This window comes from Ascaphus truei, chromosome 5 (genome assembly GCF_040206685.1).
Source record: "Ascaphus truei isolate aAscTru1 chromosome 5, aAscTru1.hap1, whole genome shotgun sequence".
Lineage (NCBI taxonomy): Eukaryota > Metazoa > Chordata > Amphibia > Anura > Ascaphidae > Ascaphus > Ascaphus truei.
In genome coordinates, this window is record NC_134487.1 from 197,002,311 (window position 1) to 197,022,846 (window position 20,536).

Consider the following 20,536-nt stretch of genomic DNA (forward strand, 5'->3'; position numbering starts at 1 on the left):
GGAGGGGGGGGTTGGGGAAGTAAAGAAGGGAGGGACAGTATACTGTATGTGTAAAACCTTTTTAATCTAATAAAATGCTGTAAAAACAAGTAATCAACTCACATTTGGTGAGTAGGTATCAAGCAGCAGAGAGTGATTAGCGAGTCTCTCACACTCGTGTACTGAGGCGCCGATTACCAGTCCTCCTCGCGTTCACGATCACTTCCACATCACGTGACGCGACGCGGTATGACGCGGCTCGGCTCTCGCGGGAGTTCGTCACCTTCAATGCAGGGAATCACCGCCGCAGCTCCTAGAGAATCCCTCTCTGCTCGGATGCTCGGCGTGTCTCCTCTACTGCTGTGGAAAGCGCTGGCCCTACGCGTTTCTCCACTCAGGGCTTCGTCAGCATCCCCTGCTTGATACCTACTCACCAAATGTGAGTTGATTACTTGTTTTTACAGCATTTTATTAGATTAAAAAGGTTTTACACATATACTGTCCCTCCCTTCTTTACTTCCCCAACCCCCCCCTCCTCCTCCACCCCCACCCCCCCTTGTGAGATCCACCCATAGAGACGGGCTGCTTCCAGAGATCACCTGTGACTACTGTAGCCAGCTGCTGTGTTCCTGTGGAAGAATTTCCAGAGATCCAGAGGCCAAGAAGAAGAGCTGCAGTAGCTGTGTTCGTGAGTCCCATAGAGGATTACAGGCTTTAAAACAACTTACCTGTGTAAGCGCATCTCTTACCATCATATAGTCTGTGTAATACTTGATATACTGCCCTATGATTCCTTTTTTGTGTTTCTTCTTTCCCTTATGATTTGCGCCTAGGTCACTCTTCTACACACCTTCAACGCGGCGATTGTGGAGCCGCAGACCTAATTGGCTGCAGTTCATAGGGATAGTTGTATTCCAGGGTATGTACCTCATATAATATTGTATTGGCCTTATTGGTGGTGTGTATACTCCCCTCCATCTAACATATTGTGTAGTTCTGCGCTGCATGTCTCTTCTCCATATATATATATATGGAGAAGAGACATGCAGCGCAGAACTACACAATATGTTAGATGGAGGGGAGTATACACACCACCAATAAGGCCAATACAATATTATATGAGGTACATACCCTGGAATACAACTATCCCTATGAACTGCAGCCAATTAGGTCTGCGGCTCCACAATCGCCGCGTTGAAGGTGTGTAGAAGAGTACATATATATACAGTATATATATATGAATAATAAGCCTGGTTCCAGCACTTCAGGAACCAGGGATTAATGTATACAGTTTTTAGCAGCACCTAAAAATGAAACATACCGAAAGGTAAACATAGAAATGGGGCACAGGAACAAAGAAGAACTCTAATTTCCTCCAAAGTTACAATATAAAACATGAGGGGGAGTTCCCAGCACTCCAACAAAAATACGATGGTAACAATGATTGTCAAAAAAAAGTAATTTTTTATATAGTTGAAATTTCATAGAACAAACATCCATGCATATGCACAGATACTATTGTAAGCTAATTATCACAACAACAAAAAATGCAAGACCCAGCTACATAGCTAACAGCAATTAAAACAAAAAAAGAGGGGCGGTTAAATGTACTAATCAAGGGAGATACTATATAAGGACAAGTGGAAAAGGGGAAGGGGGTAATGGAAAGGAAAAACAGGAGAATAAGGGGGGCAATGTTTTGGGGCTCCTAGCCCCTTCTTCTGGCCCGTTCCCTAGAATCAATCCGATCTAGGTTCTTCCCTTTTCCCTTTAAAAAAACAAGCGCTCCCATATTAACCAAATACACATATGTGAATACAACTTAGAATAGAAAAATGTCTGTGGACAAGTGTCCCACAGTGGGATATATTGCACAAAATACTGCTTCAGACACTGGAATACTGCAGTACTACTGGCATATGAATAGGTTGTCCCAAATTTAAGCCGTGATGTCTTTGAAATATTCTAGGTTAACACAAGAGGTAAGCTACCAGAGAGCCAATCCGATCCTTGCAATAAGATATACACAGTACTACAACAGAATACTATAGGCAATATGTCCTGTATGTCCATGGCATAGAGTTACCGTATGATGACAAATACATAGTTACATTAGTGAACAGGGTTATAACTTTTATACAAGACATTGCATGCACAGATAGCATGCACAGTTAAAAATAATATACAGTACAGGTGCAACTGCTGTTTGTCGACTGCTTGCCGTGAGTGTTTTGCACAGCAACCTAATACATGTTGCGAGGTTGAAGTGGCCAGACTAATGACCCATCGGATTAACACAGAGGGGGTCCCAATGGGTTTCAGCTCTCTGTAAGAGATAGACTGAATCAATCATTCTACCTGCGCGCCTCTAACTGGCGATCGCAGGGCTTTTCTTTAATTTTAATTATACAGTATTGTAGCAGGGGATCTCTGGAGATGAACCGCATTTATTTCAGGTACGGAGACCTCCTGTTTCCCAAGTTAAAGGCCCTGTTATGGGGTGCCGGTATCCCAGCTGCCAAGTTTAAGTGCTTCCTTGTCATGGCCCATGTGATCGGGGGATTTAAACAAACCAGAGGAATACTGGCACCCCATAACGGGGCCTGTAACTCATGAAGCAGGGGGGTCACCCCCTGCTACAATCCTGTATTATTAAAATAAAAGCAGCTTCATTAGCTTAGCGGCTAACTGCTAAAGCACTAAGAAGTTAAGCAAGACTACTTGTTTTTTGGGCCGCAGAGGGGGTGAGCGAAGGGGGTCATTGACCCAGGGTGGGTGGTTAGGCCTACCGGAAAGGATGTGGTAGGGGTTAACTGCTTCATTACCTTAGAGGTACTAACGCTATGGCAATGGAAGGGTTAACCCCCCCCCACTGCCCACCCTAGATTCCTAACCACCCGCCCTGGGGTAACTAACTCCTTCACCCAATCCCTCTACCCCAATAAAGATTACAATATAAACATCAATAAAATAGATTGAACACCCCCTCTCCCTCCCCTAAAATAAATATTGGGCTGGCGACCAATCAGAGTGCGGATTCCGCTCACCGACCAATCAGGGCAGGGGGCGGGTGTCCAGAGTTAAAGGGCTTTGAGGAGGGAAATTCAAATTTGCCAATGAGTCCAGCGCCTACCACAGGGACTCGGCAATGGATTCATGGCTTCCCCCAAACAGGATATCTCAAGCTGGGCTGGTGTGACTCTGGCTGGGGAGGTAGCAAATGAATTTGTCTTTGGTCGGAAGCCCCCCCCCCGCCGGCCTGATCTCTGCCCCTGGACACCATTTCTTTTGTCCATTGCCCCTCTCCAAATCCTCCAGACCAAGCAACAGCCAATTTCTCTGTACATGCAGGCTGCGCAAAGGGTCTCAGCCCTGCATGTCCAGAGACGCTGGATCTGATTTATTGTTACACTAAGCACATTTTTATAGTTCTAATACAGTTTTAACACAGGAATACATTCATTTTTTAAATTAGGATGTAAGAGGCTACCGTGCATGTAATAACAGGGTAGCCCAAGGGTCTGGTGGACAGATAAGCCCTTGGGAAGGACGGCAGGGGCCAGGGACTTGGCTTAATCTTTATCCTACTGTTCCGACACAATCATAAGGTAGTAAAGGAAAATAATGGGATGAGGGGAAGGAGAGAGATGAGGGGGAAGAGAGAATAGGGGGAGACAGATAAGGCAGGGCTGAGAGGTGGAGGAGGGGGGAGGTTGGTTTCTTAGAGTTCCAGAGCAAACAGTTTAAAAGCCCAGGCTACAGCCCAGGGTGTAGATTGGACACACACAGACAGGGATCAGTTCAGTTAATAATTTAATAAGTAAATAAGGTTTAAATGTATGACCTTTAGTACTACAGCAGCAGCAGCAGCCCAACCCACAACCAATCCCTGCCTGCAACACAATGGGTTAAACATGAGGCTGCATCCATATTTATGTACTCCCCTCCTATAATAATTTGCGGATTCGGATTCTGTTTGCAGGTTTGGATTCCGAATCTATTGGACTGATTTATTTATTTATAAAAATGTTTTACCAGGAAGTACTACTGTACATTAAGAGTTACCTCTCCTTTTCAAGTATGTCCTTCCTGGGCATAGAGTTATGATGACAAATACATGGTTACAAATACATTGTTACATTAAGTGGAGATAATATAAGTTATATGCGTATGTAACAGTTATAGACCATATTCAAATTTGAGACAGCTTTAGTTTTGAATGAACTTAGACTGGTGGTGGCAGTGAAAGTCTCCGGTAGATTGTTCCAGTTGTGGGGGGCACGGTAAGAGAAGGAGGAGCGGACAGATACTTTGTTGAACCTTGGGAACATGAACAGTCAGTGATAGGCAAAAAAATATATATATATAAAAAAAAATATATATATATACTGTATATATATATATATATATATATGCCTTTTTGAAACTGAGCAGGGGAATTACGCATAATGGCCCATCTGCAGTGAAATCTAATTCCAGCGGAAAATTTGCACCTCTAATAACCACATTGTTTTGTATGGGAATATACATGGCTTGGCACATAAATAATTTTCTGCATGTTGACAAATGTTGCTCTGCACATATTTACAAGCTGCTCTATTTGTTGCAGGCCTTTGTGGCAGTAGTTAATTGCCAGATATTGATTACCACAATCGCCACATGATTTATAAGTGTGTTTGACGCTGCCTGTATAATACACATACAGTATATTACATGTTCATTACAAGTACATTACACAAACATGGCGCGTTCACTTACCATCGAGTTATCAGCCACCACATACAGTTGGATGAACTTCTGTGATTTTAGGAATTCCTCTTTCTGAAAGAATTGAATGGGAGCAGGTTATTAAAAAAGAGGCAAGGCCAGAACTGAGGCCGTAATACAGAGGGGGAAGCCCAGAACTGGGTGAGTTATATGAAGGGGTAAACCATACTGTAATTGACGGGTTATGCGGAGGGGGATAGCCCATTACTAATGTGGTTATACATAGGGAGAAAGCAAAGCCCCCATGGTGAAATACAGTGGAGAAATGCCCAGCACTCAAATGGTTATACAGAAGGGGGTAGCACATACCAGCACTGTGGGAGATATAAAGGAGTTGAGACACAGCACCAGTGGATTATACAGAGGGGGGAAGCAAAACACTGAAAGGGTTATACAGAGGGGCGATGTCAAGTTATGAGGGGATCATACAGAGTGGGGAAGCACAGCAGTGTGGGAGCTATATAAAGGAGGGAAGTCAAGTAATGATGGTGCTATAAAGAGAAGGAAGGCCCAGCACTGATGAAGTTATATAGAGAGGGAAGCCGAGCAAGGGGGCATATCCAGAGGAAGTCAAGTACTGAGGGGTTATGTAAAGTGGGAAGTCCATAACTAATGGGGTTAAACAGAGGGTTGGAAACCCTAAAAGCATGTCTTCCTTCCACCTCTGCATACAGAATGCTCCCTCTCTATGTGTACCCAGACCCCTCTCTCCGACTCACCTCTGTGTCGCTGGTGGACTGGGAGGTCTTGGTGAATTTGCCCTCTTCCCAGGCCGTGTTCGTGACACCGCAGGTCTGGAGGGGCTCATCCTGGCTCTCATAGGGATACATTGCATGTTCATCACTATCTGTGAGATTCAGGGGCTCAATCAAATACCTGCGACCTTGTGTCTGGATAAACCCACTGCAAAGACAACAAAGAAACTAATATATATATATATATATATAAGGAAAAAACAAGAAAACGACAGGCGTACTCATGGTGTAGAATGTCAATATAATTTATATAGGACTGGAAAGGAGTAAAAATTGTGCACTCACAAACGTGACAAGAATATAAGCATGTATGAGTATAACTCAATCGCCAGCGGGGACCGGATAGCAGGGTACCGTCTAGGGGCTCCACCGTGTGCTGCAGATGTCAGTAGCTTCATGGCCTCTGTGTACCGGACGCTTCCTCACTCCAATCTCGCGAGAGTCGTGACGTCAGCGGGAGCTCATCCAACGCCAATACCGCGAGAATCGTGACGTCAGCAGGAAGATTCAAGTGACAGGAGAATATGGACAGTCTCTCAACTTCTCTCCCTGCACTCGCTGGATACAATGCTTTGTATAAAGTCCGCAATAGGAAGTAGTAGAAAATGCGCAATTCTACAGATAATACAATTGTGCTGATAAAAATGATTCGAAACACACACGCTATTGGGTAGTCTCTGACTCCTCTCCGCTAGAGATATACCCCTGATGAAGTCTTAAGGATGAAATGCGTAGGGTGTGTTTCGGATAATGTTTTAATCACATATTGATTTTTATATTCTTTATGTGCGCATATACTCGCGTATTGATACTTGGAATATATTTTCAGCTTTATTTTATACTGAGTCCAACGGATGCAGAGATCTCTAGCGGAGAGGAGTCAGAGACTACCCAATAGCTCCCGCTGACGTCACAATTCTCGCGAGACTCCGGCTGGAGTGAGGAAGAACTCGGCATACAGAGGCGACGCGATCGGTGATACCTCCAGCACATGGTAGAGCCCCAAGACGTTTGCCCTGCTGTGAGTGCAACGGATGCAGAGATTTCCAGCGGAGAGGAGTCAGACTACCCAATAGCTCCTGCTGACGTCACAGTTCTCGCGAGACTCCGGCTGGAGTAAGGAAGTACTCGGCATAAAGAGGCAACATGATTGGTGATACCTGCAGCACATGGTGGAGCCCTAAGATGTTTGCCCTGCTGATATCCTGTTGCTGTTGGCGATTGAGTACTACTCATAGCTGCTCATATTCCTGTCACGTTTGTGAGTGCGCATTTTTGCCTTTACCAGTCCCATATACATTTTTCAACTTGTTTCCCTATGAGTGCGCCTGTTGTTTTCTTGTTTTTTTCTTAGATATCCATGAGGGATTTGGTGGTCCCTCTTTTCAGGCTGCAGAGACTCTGAAGGACAGTGTTTTTGGGATTGGACTTTCACTTGTATTGTATAATTTACATATATTTTTCATTTTTGTGGTTTTATTATTTTTATTTTTAATAATATCTTTATATATATTAATCAATATATATTTTTTATATTTTATACTTTAATACATGGTATTGCTCACTATTATATTGCTTGCAGTATTTTCACAGTCATAATATTTCTGTGTCAGTGGGGACTTGGAAGGCGCTAACACTTTTTCTATTTCTTGTTTTATATATATATATATATACATATATATATATATATATATATATATATATATATATATATATATATATATATATATATATATATGCAAATACAACTGTATGCTCATCTGCATGTATGCTCATCTGCAACCCCGCCTTTCCCCATTATCACCCAGCATACAGCACTTCCATTGCAGCAAGGGATTCTGGGAAATGACATGCAAATGAGCACACAGTGTGACTTTTTGCCTCAAAAACCATTTTTAACATGGTTCCCTATAGGCTTAAGCTTGCTGCATGGTCACAGCTTTGAGCACAGCCAGGGTTAAGGTGCATACCCATACTGTGTGCTCATTTGCATGTCATTTTCCAGAATCCCTTGCTGCAGTGGAAGTGCTGTATGGTGGGTGATAATGGGGAAAGGCGGGGTTGCAGACCTGCCTAAGACATGCAGATGAGCATACAGTTGTATTTGCATATTTGCTTTCCTGTGGAGGGTTTTTGTCACTTTTTTTACTCACCATAACTAAACTCAGTATTATGGTTTAGCCTATCCCATAGCCTCTTTGCATACCCAGTTAATCAACCCCACACTGATGAGACCCATCAAGGTCGAAACAGCTGTCTGTGGGTGCCTTGGCCCTTTGGCTTAGATCAAGGCGATATGAATGCTTCTCTCGGCCTGCACAGCTATGACCAAATGCAGTACCATCCTATCTGGGGCTTCAGTAGGAAAGGTCTGTGGCAAGCATTTGGCCCTCTAGCTCGTTGAGAGGTGGTGTCCAGGCCCCGGACCACAGAACCCCTGAGCCTTCGGGCTAAGGGGGGATGGCATTTGAACAACCAGCCCTTCGGGGCTGGGGTGCACCCGCACAACCCTCGAAAGAGAGGAGATGCTCCTCTCGGCCTGCACAGCTATGACTAAATGCAGTACCATCCTATCTGGGGCTTCAGTTGGAAAGGTCTGTGGCAAGCATTTGGCCCTCTAGCTCGTTGAGAGGTGGTGTCCAGGCCCCGGACCACAGAACCCCTGAGCCTTCGGGCTAAGGGGGGATGGCATTCGAACAACCAGCCCTTCGGGGCTGGGGTGCACCCGCACAACCCTCGAAAGAGAGGATATGATGTGAACTCCCTTGCGGGCCTCGGTCCAAAGGGAGGAAGAGACGGTTGTCCTGAATCCTAATGGAGGAAGGCATCAATGTCCCTGGAGACCTAGGCTTTCGGGCTGAAACCTCCAGGGAAACTGGGTACTGAGGGCGGGTCTGACTTCGGTTGGACAGTCCAAGGGCAAGCTCCCTATCCACTGAAGTGGACTGGGATCCGATGAGCGAGAGGGTGTACCCTCTCAGAAGGAAAAAAAAAAAAAAAGCTGTCTGTGGGTGGCCTTTTGGCTAAGATCAAGAGGATGGAGGTCGCCACGGAGCCCGCCGGGACCACCCTGCACAAGGAGAAGAAGAAGAAGACAAAGAAGGAGAAGCACACGGCACCCCTGGAGACGGTCCCCAGCAGCCAGGAGATGGACGGAGGAGGCCCAGCGGCAACCAGCTCCAGCGGCTAAGGCGACGTTGCCACCCCCAGCGGCCTCACCCCCACTGCCAGCACCAGCAGCGGCGGCCCCAGCTCCAACCCTGGAGCTGGGAGCAGCAGCAACAGGAGGATCCCCCGCCTGGAACCCTGGATGAGGCAGACGGTGGTGATGCAGCTGAAGGAGGTCGGCGGACAGTGCCCTCTATTGGACGCTGAGACCTTTGCCAAGGAGCTGGTGAGCAAAGCAAGCTTTTCTCCGGACGAGATCCTGAGCATCCAAGACCTCAGGGGTGGCCTGTTTTTTGTCACCTTCACCACGGTGGGAGCCTGCAGGAGGTACTGGGAGGCTTTCCAGACCCTGAAACAGGAGGTCCCCTTCTCCCAGTTCGACGTGAACTGCCCTATCCAGAGGGACGAGAAGAGGATCACTGTGACGGTGAGGAACCCCCATATCACTGGAAAGGATATCGCTACCTTTCTGCGGTGCTCTTGCACCGTGGTGAGGGAGCCAAGCAGGATCAAGGACAAGTTGGGGTACTGGGTGGGAAAGTGTAGCATGGTCGTTTGCTTGTGGCCAGATTCAGAAGCGACGGACCGGCTGCACCACCTCCCTCCCAGTTTTTCACTCGCGGGCAGCCCAGGGAGGATCTTTTACCCTGACCATCCCCAGACCTGCGGTAATCGCGGGAACCTGGGGCATCAGTGGAAACAGTGCACCCTGAAAGCCTGCAGAAACTGCAAAAACACTGGCCACGAAACAAAGGATTGTCCCCTCCAGAAAACCTGCGACCTGTGCGGAGAGACAACCCACATGTTCCGGGACTGCCAGCTGAGGGTCAGGAGCTACGCAGAGGCCGCGGCAAAAGGCGCGACACCGGGCGCTCCCCTGACAGCAACCCAGAAGTCACCCAAGAAGCCCCCTGCAAACCAACCCGTAAAGGCAAAATATGGTAAGTATCAGGAGCAAGGGCAAAAGGAGGCCACCCAAGCAGCGCCTGCTACGGATCCTGAGCCCGCTGCCCCTTCTTTTCCAGCACCTTCGCCCTTGGCTCGCAACCTCCAGGGCAGTGGTGATGGGTGGGGATTTCAACTGCACGATTGAGGTGGGGGGCGCGTGCCCCCCAGCAAATCATCAAAGATAGATGTGACGTCCAGGCTACTCACGGCGATGATTGGGGAGGCATCCCTGAAGGATGTGGTGGGATCTTTGGGAGCAGGCGCGGCAAACTACTCTTGGTGCCACCCAAATGGTTCCGTGCGTTCTCGGATTGACTTCCTGTTGACCACCAAGCAGGTACAGCACAGACAGCACTCCATGGTCGCAGTACATTTCTCTGACCACAGAGCCATTCATCTCCAGGGGCGCCTGGGAGGAGGTTTCCCCCCAGGGCCAGGATCCTGGAAGCTGAACTGCGCACTGCTGGAAAGGGAGGAGATCATGGAGGAGCTGAGAACAGCATACACAGCATGGAAAGAAGAAAAGGCCTGTTTCCCCAGCACTGCAGAGTGGTGGGAATTCACGAGGATAAGGATCCGCAGCTTCCTGCAGGCAAAGGGCAGACGCCTGGCGTGTGAGAGGAAGGGGGAGTTCGAGGGCCTGCAGCGCAAGCTGCAGTCCCTGCATGACCTCAAACGCTGCGGATGGAACGTGGATGACGACCTGGAGGAAACCAAGGAGAGCCTGCAAAAGCACTTTGAGGAGGAATCCAGACTAATCATCTTCCATTCCAAGGTGGAGAACCTTGAGAGGGGGGAGAAATGCAATGCCTTCTTCTTCAAGAAACTCCACTCTGCCCACACGCCCCTGAGGGAGCTGCGAGACAAAGATGAAAACGTGCAGCAGGGGAAGGAGGAAGTCATGGGAGTCGTGAAAGATTTCTATGAAGACCTCTACTCCCCAAAAGCATCAGACCAAGACCAGGCTGAAAAATTCCTGTCAGGGATTACAAACACCATCGACCCGGCAGGAAAAGCAGGCATGAATGCCCCCCTGACGCTGGAGGAGCTCCACGCTGCAACCAAATCCTTTAAGATGGGTAGGACGCCGGGCGGAGATGGTATCCCAGCTGAGTTATACACAAAGATGTGGGACCTGATCGTCCCGGACCTGCTCGAGCTATACAGGGAAATGGAAGCAGAAGGTAGGATGCCCCCAACGCTGAGGAAAGGAATGCTGATGCTCTTGTACAAACGGAAGGGGGAGAGGTGCGACCTCAAGAACTGGCGTCCCATCTCCCTCCTGAACGCGGACTACATGATCCTAGCAAAAGTCCTAGCGAAAGACTGAAGAAGGTCATCAGCCAGATCATCACCCAGACCAGACGTGCGGCATCCCCGGACGCAGGATCGCAGACAGCCTCGCCCTAATCAGAGACTCAGTCCACTACATCAAAGACCGCCATGTACACGCGACCCTGGTCACCCTTGATCAGGAGAAGGCCTTTGACCGTGTCTCCCATGATTTCATAGGCAGGGTGCTGCGTGAGTATGGGATGGGGGAGATGTTCTGTTCTTATGTTTACCTGTTGTACCTTGAAATTTGCAGTGTGGCGATCGTGAATGGATGGAAGACTAACCCCTTCCCTGTCCTCTCAGGGGTTAGGCGGGGCTGCCCTCTTTCACCTCTCCTTTTTGTCTGTTGTATAGACCTCTTCGCCCAGTGCATCAGACGAGACGCAGAGATCAGAGGGATCGTCGTGCCAGGACCCCATAGACGCAAAGTGAAGTGCTCGCTCTACATGGATGATGTCACCATCTTCTGCGCAGATAGCCGGTCGGTGAAGACGCTGGTCCAGACGTGCGAGGATTTCGAGAAAGCTTCAGGAGCAAAAGTCAACTGCGGGAAGTCAGAGACCAAGCTATTTGGAGTTTGGAACCTGACTGCTGACCCCCTCCCCTTCCCCATCAGAGCAGGCCTCATTCAAATCCTTGGAGTCTGGTTTGGTGTGGGGAGCGAGGCCGCTGCCCTGAAAAGCTGGAACGAGAGGCTAAACAAGGTGAAGCAGAAGATCGGATTGTGGTGCCTCAGACCCCTCACCATTGAGGGGAAAAAGCTGGTGCTGCTGAACGAGATCCTCCCTGTCCTGCAGTACGTGGCCCAGGCATACCCGCCTTCGACCAGAACCTGCCAGGAGATCTCCATGGCAGTGTTCCGCTTTGTCTGGGGGGCCAAGTTTGAGAGGGGAAAGCGCGAGGTGATGTACAAAGAGCCGCACAAGGGGGGTAGAGGAATCCCCGACATCCCCACTATGCTGCGCGCCTTCTTTGCAAGCAACTGCGTGCGGATCACCCTGAGAGACTGCGACAAAGACTCCTCTGGCTACTTCATGTCCCGCCTCCTACTCCTGCCGCTCTGGAGAGCACTGGGGTGGGACAAGTGGGACAGCTCCTTCCCTTACAGCTGGCGCACGCCCTGTTTCTACAAGGACGTGAAGAAATTTGTGAGGCAGAACAATCTGGAGGGAGTAAAACCAGACATGTGGAAGCCCAAGGTCATCTACAAAATGATCAGGGCTAAAGACATCATGGAATCGGTCCCAGGTCTCCACCCCAACACCTTTGGAAAGGTGTGGAGGAATGTGGCATCGAAAAGACTAATGAACAAACACAAAGACATTGCTTGGCAGGCCATACATGGGGGATTCCCTGTGAATGCGGACAAATACCAGAGTAAACTCAGCCTCGTGAGGCACTGCCCCAGGTGCAACCCAGTGGAGGAAAGCATCATACACCTCTTCTGGAACTGCCCCTTTGAGCAGGCCTTGCTGCGCGCGCTGGACACTGACATAAAGGATTGTATACCGAGGAAGTGCGTCACGTACTACTCGGTGTTCCACGGACTTTTCACAGGAACACACACAAAGGACGCAATCGAAGCCGGTTGGCGTCTAATGTGCTGTTTCAAAGACGTTTTACTATTCGCCAGGGAACGTTTGACCAAGGGGAAGAGGAGGATGTCGGTACAGGACTGTCGCAGGCTGCTCCACAGCCTGCACAAGGACTATTCCATCTTTGACGGTCCTGAGGAGGAGGACTAAACATCCCCCTCCCCACCCGCCTTTACTCCCCCGCCCCAAAAGTTTTTCTGTCCAATAAAGTTAGAGATAATGTGTGTATGATATGTCATGTCTGTGGTGCATACGTATAAATGCACTGCACCACCGTGTTCGTCACAGTTTTTTTACTTTTGGGGAAACCATTAATAAAAATGTATGTGAGTTGTGTGGGATATGCACTGCGCCGTTGTTAACGTCGCGGTTTTTTTTTCATTTGGAAAATGATTTATGTACTGTTATAATCTTGTTGTAAAGATTCGCTGCATAATAAAAGAATTTTCAAAACAAAAAAGCTGTCTGTGGGTGGTTTTCTGGGTATGCACCATAATCCTGGCTGTGCTCAAAGCTGTGACCATGCAGCAAGCTTAAGCCTATAGGGAACCATGTTAAAAATGTTTTTTGAGGCAAAAAGTGACACTGTGTACTCATTTGCATGTCATTTCCCAGAATCCCTTGCTGCAGTGGAAGTGCTGTATGCTGGGTGATAATGGGGAAAGGCGGGGTTGCAGACCTGCCTAAGACATGCAGATGAGCATACAGTTGTATTTGCATATTTGCTTTCCTGTGGAAGGTTTTTTTCTCTTTTTTTACTCACCATAACTTAACTCAGTATTATGGTTTAGCCTATCACATAGCCTCTTTGCATACCCAGTTAATCAACCCCACACTGATGAGACCCATCAAGGTCAAAACAGCTGTCTGTGGGTGGTTTTCTGCGTATGCACCTTAACCCTGGCTGTGCTCAAAGCTGTGACCATGCAGCAAGATTAAGCCTATAGGGAACCATGTTAAAAATGGTTTTTGAGGCAAAAAGTGACACTGTGTGCTCATTTGCATGTCATTTCCCAGAATCCCTTGCTGCAGTGGAAGTGCTGTATGCTGGGCGATAATGGGGATAGGCGGGGTTGCAGACCTGCCTAAGACATGCAGATGAGCATACAGTTGTATTTGCATATTTGCTTTCCTGTGGAGGGTTTTTGTCACTTTTTTTACTCACCATAACTTAACTCTATATATATATATATATATATATATATACACAGTATAAATATATATTTCTCGTTCCCCCAACCTATGGAAGATATGGCAGCTATGGTGTGTCTGGTGAGTTACCTGTGGCACACAGAAGACCTAAATCTCCACCACTAGGAGCCTGGGGTGTACCTGATTCTTATGGTGACAGCGTCTCCACCTGCATGGGATCCCGACTTAGCATGATGAACCCTTACAGGAACAATACCAATAATACACGGACATAAATATATGCTAGCAACCTTTACTGACCACAATAATATTGGTACCCTGTACCCAACAGTTATATAGCCCCTAACCTGATACCAACAGTGAGTGTCCCCAGAGTACGGCTACTAGGCAAAGGTCCCTGACTATGGGCATTCCCTATAGCAGCCACAAGCTACAGTGAGTTTGAGCCTAACTGGGGCCTTAATGTGAAGATCTTGCTTAGAACACTGCTCCCTGGACACTACCTACTCCTCAGAGTTTCCTCTTCCAACTGGAGTGGTCCCTTGTGTGCCAAATGTATCTATTCCCTGCTGCAGGGAATCTGTGTCCCATTGGCTCTCGCGTGACATGTGCTCCTTGTCCCTATTCATCCTGGGGACTGTAGTTCTCCTCACAGCCCTCTGCTGCAATGGCTGCCACTCTTGTGCTATAACTGCACATGCGCAAGTCTCCAGCGCATGCGTGACATTTCCAATATGGTGGAGCCCTGCGGAGGGAGCCGCCGGAGCCTCCGGCGACCAGGTCACCTGCCACCAGCTGTTGCAACACCCCCCCCCCCCATTACAGAGGTAAGCAGGACCATGGGGCCCTGTGGGAAATCCAGAGGGGCTAGGCTACACTTATACAGTATATAGGGCTCGACAAATTATAAAAAATGCTACTCGCCCGAAAAAAAAGGCACTCACCCCATTCCCTCCCCCCCTGCCCCAAACAAACATTTTTCATCGGTCTGCAACACCCCTCCCACTCTCACCCCTTCACTTTACCCTCAAGTGAGTCTTATCGGTGCCGTGTTGTGGCCTCTCCTGGCATTCTCCTGCGTCTCCCCCCCAACTCCTGTATCTAGCCCTGTAAATCCCGTGAACATGGCTGCGTGGCGTCAAATGACGCAGCATTTCCATGACAATGGGATGCTATGCTGCATCAATTTGCCATTGCAATGTGACACCGCGTAATTTCGTCACGTCACGTAGCGTCCTGTTGTCATGGCAATGAAGCATCATTAAAATTATTTAAATACCTTAATAGCCAAAAAAATTGAAAATAATATATAGGACCCTTTCAGTGTTAGATGGGCAGGCAGATTATTGGAGACCAGGAAAAAGCAGAGGTACAGTACTAAACAAATTCTTTGCCTCTGTGATTACCAGAGAAAAATCAATTGCAATAATAGCGCCATAGGAGAAAGCCACAACCGCTATATTAAAGAACAATTGGTTAACTGAGGAAGAAGTCCACGTGCAGCTTGATAAAATTAAAATAAATAAGGCACCTAGCCCCGATGGTTTTTATCCAAGAGTTATTCAAGGGTTAAGTTCAATAATAGCCAAACCATTACATTTAATATTCAAGGACTCTCTTTCCACAGGCTCAGTAACACAAGATTGTTGTAAAGCAGATGTGGTGCCTATACAGTATTTAAAAAGGGAGCTAGATCACAACCGGGGAAGTACAGGCCTGTAAGTCTGCCATTAATAGTGGGAAAGCTACTTGAAGTTTTCGAATGGGATAATATTCAGGAATCTGTAATGGAAAATAAAATTATTAGTAATAGTAAGCATGGATGTATCATGCCAAACTCACCTTATTAGTTTATTTGAGCAGGTAAGTAGGAATTTAGACCAGGATAATACAGTTGATGTGGTCTACTTAGATTTTGCGAAGACTTTTTTAATACAGTTCTCCACAAGAGGCTAGGGTACAAAATCAAGCTAATAGAACTCGTAAAAATATTTGCACCTGGATTAAAAACTGGTTGAAGGATAGACAACAGAAAGTTGTCGTGAATGGAACTTTTTCAGGTTAGGCTAAATTTGTGAGTTGAGTACTGTACTTCAGAGATCAGTACTGGGACCCATGATTTTTAACTTGTTTATTAATGACCTTGAGGATGGCATAGAGAGCAAAGTCTCCATCTTTGCTGATGACACTAAATTGTGTAAGGTAGTAGAATCAGAGAAGGATGTTATTTCTCTCCAGAAGGACTTGGAGAGACTGGAAACTTGGGCAGGTATATGGCAGATGAGGTTAAATACAGATAACTGTAAGGTTATGCATTTGGGAAACAAGAAAAAAACAGACGACTTACAGCTGCACCAGCCTTTATTCTAAATCAGCCTAAGCCGCGTCGCTCTGATAACCCCGGCCAGATGCGCTCTGTTTTCTTCCGAGCGGTTTTCGTTATTTTAGCGCTCGCTTTTTTAGCATTGTCTGCAATACTGCAATACGATCTAGAAACTCAGTTGGGCGATCGCGAGCTGTTGTCTTAAAAGTCTAATAGCAATTCAACCTACAGTACAGCCGTACATTTCTGCAAGTCTGTGTGCGCGCGCAGTAATGTTCTGTAAATTGGAAGATTAATATTTGAAGCAGAGATTAATTAACTTTCCGAGTTCATACAGTACACAGTAGTAATATGAGGCTGCTTAGGGAGACGAAGTACAGTATTACAAAAATATAACGTTGCGTCTTCTTCCAAAAATAGCATTATCACATTTCCATATGTATTATTTATTAATTCAATACTTTTACTAGCCTTTCTCTTCTTTTCATACTGTTTTTATTTTATGCGCATGCGTGTATGTCTCATTGGAACATTGTTGAAACGCATAGGCGTGTTACAGTATCACATTTCTGCGCATTAAACATTATGATGACCTTTTGAATATATTTATTTGAACTGATAATCCATCATAAAGCTCTCTCCCCCTCACCCCTGCACACACACAAGGCTAAAGTATTTCAACTTCTTATCTACACCTCTCCCACACCATTCATTTGTAATGGATGGCTTTCTGGCTTGAATCTTCCCAAGCGTGGCATCACATTTCTGCACATGACTTCCCATTCAATTAGAAGTTCAAGTTTAAAAATTTTTTTTTTCGGTTATCGACTTGGGCTGGCATAACAATTCTGGATATTCTGAGAATCAATCACTACTTTTGCTTTTTAATTCTACACTAGTCATGTACTGTATTGTACATACATTATGAGGTGGGTGGCATACTGTGATTTTTATTTGGGGGTGTGGGGATCAAAACATAATGATGAACTGCTGAAAAAATTTATTTGAACTAGTAATCCAGCATACAGCACTCTCCCCCTCCCCCCGCACACACAAGGTTAAGAATTTCAACTTCTTATCGACACCTCTCCCAAACCATTCATTTGTATTTATTTCTATTGGCGAGAATGACTCATCTATCCACCCCCCAAACCCCAAATCTTTAAGGCTTTGTTTACGGTAACGCATGCCAAGTGTGATAATCCCTTCTCAAATGTAATATGTTAATCTGATTAGCCCTTCTTGGCAACTAACTAGTGTAGACAGAGCCTTTCATCAAAGGGTTGAGTTTAACTGCTGGCCATAAGAGTTCTCTGAACCACTAATCCCGCACACACTGCGACTGCAGCACCAACTGTAGCCTACCCCCACCCACTTTACACACAAAGCCAACTGTACCCAAAGCAATTAACCTGTGATAAGCCCTTCATGGAAAATACAGTACCCCACACATTCAAATTGAATTTCAAGTTCAAAATAAAATAAACCCGTTTTTACGGACTGATTTATGTTTTTGTTTTGATACTGAAAGTTACCAATATTTGCCATTCTTTCTTTTTCTGGGGCTGTTTAAATGATTCTCGGGAAATTTACAGGTACATTTTTTTTATTTTATCAGAGTAATCATGGAAAAATGAAAAATGCAAAAAATCATGAATAATATAAAATGTACAGTATTTTTATTCGTCGTCATGATCGCATTGCATTCTGTTGTTCATTGAGTGAGGGGGGGGTTTGTGCAAATTATAACTGTTGACACACTATACTTGTACACACAGTTCACTCATTTTACACATGATACGCCCCTCCCCCCTCCCGTCCTTTTTTAGTGCAGCTCTCTCTGAAAAGAAAAGAAAAAATGAGTGCATTTAAATGCATATAATGGCATGTGTACAGTATCACTACTCCATTTTGGACTATGCAGTTACTACTGTCAAATTACTGTATACAGAAACTCTATACTACATTATAACTACTGTATAACAACTGGACAGTACTTTGTACCAAGATTTGTAGTGCAGCTCTCTGAAAAGAAAAGAAAAAATGAGTGCATTTCAGTGCACATACTGTAAAACAATCTGTGCCATACTTACCTGTATGATACTTGGTGTGCCTTTACTTACCATACTGCAGTACGGTACTGTACCTTACTACTTTCCCGATGCATGCCCATTACGCTCTATCACAATGGGCAACACAGTGGCAATATGATCGATATATTTATTACATCTTTCAGTGGTGAGTACATTGTTCCAAAAACTCAGTATGCCATTCGCCAACTCATCCTTTTTTGAGGTTTCACCACTTTTCGGATATGATCCTTCAGCTGATGCAATACCATTTCGATAGGATTGAAGTCTGGCGATCTGTCATTGGAGGGGGAAAAGAAGGAGAATTAGTTAAAGAGATACACAGTAAACAATGGAAAAAAATGAGACACGGTTACCGTACTTACTCTGCTAGCGTCTTCATCCAGTTGATACCGCAGGCAAGAATATGCTCAGTTGACGCGGTGTGCTTGGGATCGTTGTCCTGGAAGAATCGGTGACCATCTGGGAATTCACGTGTGATGTATTCCACAATCTCGGGCACTATTTTGTCTTGGAAATATTTTTTTTCATGATTCCTGTAACAAGAAAAGAAAAGTGCTCAAAATAATGCACACTACAGTAGTGCAGTACAGTGCATAAGGCTACAGCATGTGACTTTGTGCATTTTTTTACCATCAAAGATGACGATGCATCCTCGTCCAAGCCTACAGATAGCACCCCACACATGCAGCTTCACTGTGTATTTTGGATATGCGTCCTTTTTTGTGGAATGCAAAGGTGCCAAATCTCTCAAGCGATACAGTGGATTCGTCAGTAAAGATGCAATCCTGAAAAGTTTCGCCACTTTCGATCCATGCCTGTGCCTGGACCACTCTTTTTATTGTATTGTATTGTATTGTATGTCTTTATTTATATAGCGCCAAAAGTGTACTCAGCGCTTCACAAAGAATACAGTACAGGGAATTTTAAAAATACAATAAGTGCAGCAAAAATCAGACAATGGGAAAGGAAATCCCTGCCCCGTTATCTTGTTGACGTCCCTTATCATAGGGTACGCTCTGTAATGACAAGGAATAATTTTATAGGTACTGTACAGTTTTTTATAGCACACTTGTACCTCCTGTTCTGTCCTGTACTAACCTCACACGTCAATATTTCAACCCATTCTGCGTCTCATCTTCTTGATGCTGCTCTCAGAAGCGGTTTTATTGTAGATTTTTCTGCAGAGCGTCTTTGACCCTTGTGGCACTCTTCTCATCATTCTCTTCACTTATTTGGTCAACCAGAAGAGTTGTCTCCCTACAGTGTAAAGGAAAAACAACAATAAGTTACAGTAGGCCACAAGTACAGTACATCATTTATGCTCAGGCCTACAGTATGGTTAAATACAGGTATATATAATATACTGTAGTTATATAAATATACAGCGATATAAATTATAATAGATATATATATATATATATATATATAATATAGTTATATAAATATACAGCAATATAAATGATAATATATATATATATATATATATATATATATATATATGATACGAACCAATCCAAAGACCAGTAAAGAGACAGCACACCGCACGGGGTTAATCCAAAAATCTATATTCACAACATGAAATACACGTAAGCCAACGTTTCGGTCCCACAGAGAGACCTGCACAGAAGGTCTCTCTGTGGGACCGAAACGTTGGCTTACGTGTATTTCATGTTGTGAATATAGATTTTTGGATTAACCCCGTGCGGTGTGCTGTCTCTTTACTGGTCTTTGGATTGGTTCGTATCATACTTATTTTCTATGGGACTAGCATCTGCTATTATAACCTTTTCTACTGCAGTGTGCTGACTTCATGTGTATATACATATATATATATATATATATATATATATATATATATATATATATATACTGTATATATATAATAGTTATATAAATATACAGTGATATAAATTATAATAGATATATATATATATATAATATAGTTATATAAATATACAGCGATATAAATTATAATATAATATTAATGGTACTTTATGTGTGTGTGTCATACTGTTTACAGTAAACAGTAAACTGTGTACTGCAATGGGGGGTTGTGATTGCGTGAGTCATAATGAGTAATAATGAAGTGCGTGATAATTAAGGAAAGAGATGCAACTCACTTTGAAATAGAATGGGTGTCTTTAAATTAATTGATTATAAGAATGTAAGAATGCAGTTATGATAATTGAGGAAAAAGGTGCAACATACAATTTTTTTTAATCTCAAATAATTGCTAGGAAAATGGTTCGGTAAAAACAATAAGCCATATTACCAATAAAAGTGCTATTTAAGTACTGTATGGTAAAGAAAACATATTGAAAATACTTTACTTACGCGGTAGTTACAGTTGGTGTCTGCTTGACTTTTTGGCCTTACCGTGGGCATGATAGCTCACGGTGGTTGCTGGTACAACGAGGCCAG

At 45.1% G+C, this 20,536-nt stretch overlaps 1 protein-coding gene across 2 annotated transcripts in view; it reads right to left on the bottom strand.

The window, feature by feature from the left end:
- The window catches only part of LOC142495722 (zinc metalloproteinase-disintegrin-like cobrin), a 1,243,131-nt gene that overhangs the window by 355,559 nt on the left and 867,036 nt on the right, over nt 1-20,536 (bottom strand). For both annotated transcript variants that reach the window (XM_075601588.1, XM_075601589.1), the window contains exons 6-7: nt 5,466-5,649; nt 4,738-4,800 (exon numbers count right to left, since the gene is read on the bottom strand). In XM_075601588.1, the coding sequence (XP_075457703.1) occupies nt 4,738-4,800; nt 5,466-5,649 (247 nt within the window). The remainder of the gene's footprint in view (nt 1-4,737; nt 4,801-5,465; nt 5,650-20,536) is intronic.